General features: G+C 46.4%; 1 protein-coding gene across 1 annotated transcript in view; it reads left to right on the top strand.

The window, feature by feature from the left end:
• The first annotated feature begins 250 nt into the window (after positions 1 to 250).
• The window catches only part of SF3A2 (splicing factor 3a, subunit 2, 66kDa), a 5189-nt gene continuing 682 nt past the window's right edge, over positions 251 to 4757 (top strand). Inside the window, exons 1-7 of the mRNA XM_010014890.1 lie at positions 251 to 413; positions 815 to 886; positions 1210 to 1256; positions 1916 to 2025; positions 3121 to 3170; positions 3484 to 3624; positions 4133 to 4201. Coding sequence (XP_010013192.1) covers positions 288 to 413; positions 815 to 886; positions 1210 to 1256; positions 1916 to 2025; positions 3121 to 3170; positions 3484 to 3624; positions 4133 to 4201 — 615 coding nt within the window. The 5' untranslated portion in view covers positions 251 to 287. The remainder of the gene's footprint in view (positions 414 to 814; positions 887 to 1209; positions 1257 to 1915; positions 2026 to 3120; positions 3171 to 3483; positions 3625 to 4132; positions 4202 to 4757) is intronic.

Genomic DNA, 4757 nt, shown 5'->3' with positions numbered 1-4757 from the left:
CCTCTCCAGCTTTCTTGTAGGCCCCCTTTAATATTTAACCAATATTATACTGTTATTCCTGGAACATTTTACTTCCCCACTTACTGAGGCAGTGGTACAAGACCCACTGTGGTTGACATAGCGTCAGGTGGCGAGTGTCCAGGGCACAGTTTGTTGTGCTCATCTCCCTTCCTTGCTGATGTGGGGGGGGCCTCCACGTTGAGAAGAGCATTAGTTGTCACTCACATTGCTTTTCCTCATCATTCCAGACTTTCTCCATCAGTAGCTGAAGCACAAAAGTCCCCATCATGGATTTTCAGCATCGTCCTGGAGGCAAAACGGGCAGTGGAGGCGTAGCCTCTGCCTCAGAAAGTAACCGAGACCGCAGGGAAAGGCTCCGGCAGTTGGCTTTGGAAACCATCGACATCAACAAGGTGAGCCTTGGAGTGAAGCATCTTGGAGGGTGTGAGATTTAGTGGAGGGTTGTGGATTGGAACGACATATTTCTGTTTCTGGTGATGTGGGACTTGAATGAGAAGCACTTGTGATGGGGCTGATCACAGAGGTGCCAGCGTGTGTCTGTTCAAGCTGCTGCTATTATATTATGTTCAGTCTTCTTAGGACTGGTTGGTATTTTGCTGTTTCCTGCCTGCACTTAGGTATGCTGTCACCAGTTAACAACTGGTTTCTGTTTTCACAGTCCTAAAGCAGTATTGTGCTAATTTAAATCTATGAACCCAGTTCTTCCAGTGCAGGAAAAGTTTGTCAATATTTTGGTTATTCTGTTGTTTTGCCGTGTATTTTGGTTGTAACTTTTGAACAATTCTCTTCTTAGGACCCTTATTTTATGAAAAATCACTTGGGCTCGTATGAATGCAAGCTCTGCCTAACGCTGCACAACAATGAGGTGAGCTGGAAGGTGGCTGGCTGCATCTTGGCAGCAGGGATTTGACAGTAATATAGCTTCAGGTGCAAGAACCTGGGATGTGCCTGATGGCTGAGTGCTGAGGAGATGCTGGGGGGTGGTGGCTTGTGTGTGCCAAGCCTGACAGTTCATGACAGTTCATCAGTTGAGAGCACTCTGTAATTTTGGAGTAAGATTCCTCTCTGCTAAGGATTAAAATACCCTTGTTAACGTGTGATGCTGTCTCTCCTCTGTAACAAGTATCTCTCAGTGTAGGAACAGTCCTGCCTTCATTTACCTTTCTTATACCTTGTTTTTTATTGCAGGGAAGTTACTTAGCCCATACCCAGGGGAAGAAGCATCAGACCAATCTGTAAGTCATTCTCCACTGTAGCTTTGTTCTCCATTACTGAAGCATTTTAAAAGTTAAGTGGTGCACATCTAGAAATCTTCAACTCCATTATACAGTAGCACATTATGCCTGAATGTTCTTTCACTGTGTTTGTTTCCTAGGGAACAGCCTGGCACTAGCCAGGGGGGACAGCCTAGATCTGTTCCAAAGAATGACAAGCTCCATTTTGAGCTCAAGTTCAAAGCCAGTTGTGGGATTTCTGAAGGAAGGGGGAGAAAGAGTTTTAAAAGCAAATTGAGTCTAGTTAGAAGGATACAGTTTTGTGGATACAGGCTGGGAGAAGTTTGTAAGCTTTATTTGAGGAAATCCAGTTTGCATTGGTTTAGATGAGTAGCTTGTGTGGTTTTCTTCTTTTTTGTTTCAAGAAGTAAGTCTTCTCAAATCCAAGGTCAGCTTAGGGGATGATAAGATAAATCAGATGACAGCCTTTAGGCAGGGGAGGGCATGGATACAACTGGCCTGGAGTGGTGCACGTGGAGAGGAATAGCAGGTTTCCCTGGCATGTTTTCTGTGAAGCACTGAATCTTCCATGGGAAGGGATTCCAGCTGCTCCTAGTGCATCCTTTAGGAACAAGTGGGGGTAACCTTTTCAATTTGGCTCATGTCAAATCACCCTGCAGGGCCCGTCGAGCTGCCAAGGAGGCCAAGGAGGCCCCTGCCCAGCCCGCGCCGGAAAAGGTCAAAGTGGAAGTGAAGAAATTTGTGAAAATTGGAAGACCAGGTTATAAAGGTTTGTCAGGGGGGGTCTGTTGTTGGAGGTGCCCAATGTCTGCCTGAGCTGATGAAGTGCAGTGCTGGGGATCTGAATTATTCATTAGTTTTTTGAGCAGATCTGGCTATGAATAAAATACAGGCTTATCTCCCGATGTCTGTTGTTGTTGAAATTGCCAGGGAACACCTCTTAATTGCTGACAGTCGAGTGAGAACCATTTTAATAATAGATTGGTATGTTTCAGTCAGCCCTTAGTAGAAATCATGCAGGAGATAATGATGTTTCAGTCTCTCTTCTCGTTTTACTGTGCTGTACTATCATTCACTAATGCTCATAAATCACTCATTGCATGTATAGCTCAAGTGTTTTCTCTGAACTCCTCATTGTTTTGGTTTGGCCTTCAGTACAAAACTTGGCTTCTTCACCTCCCAGCTTTGTTCTGCAGTGCACAGTGTTTGCCTTACAGCAGCTGAATCTCAGTAGAGAGCCTTAGTAGAATCACAGAATCATTGATGTTGGCGAAGACTGTTAATCTAACATTGCCAGGGCCACCACTAAACCATGACCCTAAGAGCCACATCTACACCTCCAGGGACAGTGACTCCACCACTTCCCTGGGCAGCCTGTTCCAGTGCTTGACAGCCCTTTCAGTGAACAAGTTGTTCCTAAATACTCAGTCTAAACGTCCCCTGGCGCAGCTTGAGGCCATTTCCTCTTGTCCTATCACTTGTTACTTGGGAGAAAAGCCTGACCCCACCTCACTATAACCTCCTTTCATGTAGCTGTAGGGAGTGAGAAGGTCTCACCTGAGCCTCCTTTTTCCAGGATGAACAAACCCAGTTCCCTTGGCAGTCCTCATCACACTCGTGCTCCAGACACTTCAGCTTCGTTGGACCTGCTCCAGCAGCTCAGTGTCTTTTTCTTGTGATGAGAGGCCTAAAACTGAACATATTAGTAACTTTCATTAAAGACAGTGTGGCATTTTGTTTGATAAATGGGAGAAAAATGTTGTAATCTTCTGTTGCTGAAAGCTTTATGTGTTCCTTAGGGCAGAAATAATGTTGCTCTAACCCTGCTTTGTAATGCACTGAGTTTTCTTAACTTTCTTTACAGTGACCAAACAGAGAGATCCAGAAACAGGCCAGCAGAGCCTTCTCTTCCAGGTAAGGGCACTGTTAAATTCTTGGTGTCAGGGTTATCTGAGTAAAAGTGCAGCTGAACAAGCGGTTCTTTGCAAGATTCATAAAATTAATAATAGTTTTAAAAAAGGCCTTATCTGCCTGATCCTCTGCTGCTCATTGTGTCAGGCAAATCCACGTTCTAGCTGTCAGGCTGTTTCCTTTGGTGGCATCTGTTTGGAACTGATCCCTTAATACGCTTCATAGTTGAGGGATTTGTTTTGTACAAAGGCTGGGTGCAAAGGGCATGTTCTCCTGGCCTGGACGTCTCCTTAATGCTGCAACAACACCCCAACAGATTGATTATCCAGAGATTGCAGAAAGTATCATGCCTCGTCACCGCTTCATGTCAGCCTATGAGCAGAGGATTGAGCCCCCTGATAGACGCTGGCAATACCTTTTGATGGCAGCAGAGCCCTATGAGACCATAGCCTTCAAGGTAAGATTTGGGATTAACTGATTGTTGGGGAGGTTCCCTTCTCATCTTTTTCAAGGCATTAATTCCCAGTGACCATTACTGCAGACTTCTGTTCTAGCCTCCGGGGGGTTAATGGAATGGAGAGGGGGGTCAAGAAGACATGACTGGAAGTCATAAAACCCTACTGAGAATTGGTGGAGGACTCTGGCGTGAAAACTAGGCTGTGTGCTGAGCCCTGGGGAGCTGTTGGATTCCCAGTGTCTGGCACAGAAAGGAGCCGACTGGGCTTTGCTCCTCAGACTTTGTGCAGATGTTGAGAGAGGGGTTTTTGCCAACACACTTGTCCTTGACCGATAGGGAAGTAACTTAATTCTTTCCTGCCCCCATCTCTATCTAATAACATCCGAGACTAGCACATCTCACAAAGGCCTGGAATAACAGTGCTTATCTTGCAGGCTCTGGGGCTAAAAAGGGCCATTGAGCTAATCTGGTGGTGCTAATAATAGCTTCTTGTTCTTTTTTGCTGCAGGTGCCAAGCAGAGAAATCGACAAAGCAGAAGGAAAGTTTTGGACTCACTGGAACAGAGAAACCAAACAGGTAGCTGGAGCACTGCAAAAAGGTTGAAGGCAGAGTAGCTTGAGGGGAAAGGCGATGCAGGAAGAGTGTGCATCAGTTACATCTGATCTGGTTTTGATGCTTAAATCTTCAGTCCTTCTAGGCCAGGTTGGATGGGGCTTGGAGCAACCTGGCCTAGTGGAAGGTATCCCTGCCTGTGGCAGGGGGTTGGGTCTGGATGGGCTTTAAGGTCCTTTCCAACCCAAACCATTCTCTTGATTGTATGAATGCAGCTGTGCAGTGACTCCTCCAGACAGAGAAAGGTCTTCCTGTGTGGGATCTTTGTGAGAATTGAACCAGGGAGGCAGATCCTTGGTTGCTGCCAGCAGCAGCAGAAGGGTGCATAAGCATGCAACACTGCAACACTGTGCAACACCGTGCCCGCTGTGTGGCTCCTGGCTGCAGGTCTCTGGTGAGCCTGTGGTGTGGATGTACTCACAGGGGCCAGATGCAGAGTGGGGGATGCTGACCCATCACGGAGAGCTTAGTGCTGAGAACATGTTTCAGAGGCGTAAAGTACTAGACAAGACCAGTGCAA

This window comes from Nestor notabilis, unplaced genomic scaffold (genome assembly GCF_000696875.1).
Source record: "Nestor notabilis isolate BGI_N333 unplaced genomic scaffold, ASM69687v1 scaffold25055, whole genome shotgun sequence".
Taxonomy (NCBI): domain Eukaryota; kingdom Metazoa; phylum Chordata; class Aves; order Psittaciformes; family Psittacidae; genus Nestor; species Nestor notabilis.
The sequence above is the reverse complement of the archived record's forward strand: the minus strand, read 5'-3'. Positions and strand labels throughout refer to the sequence as shown.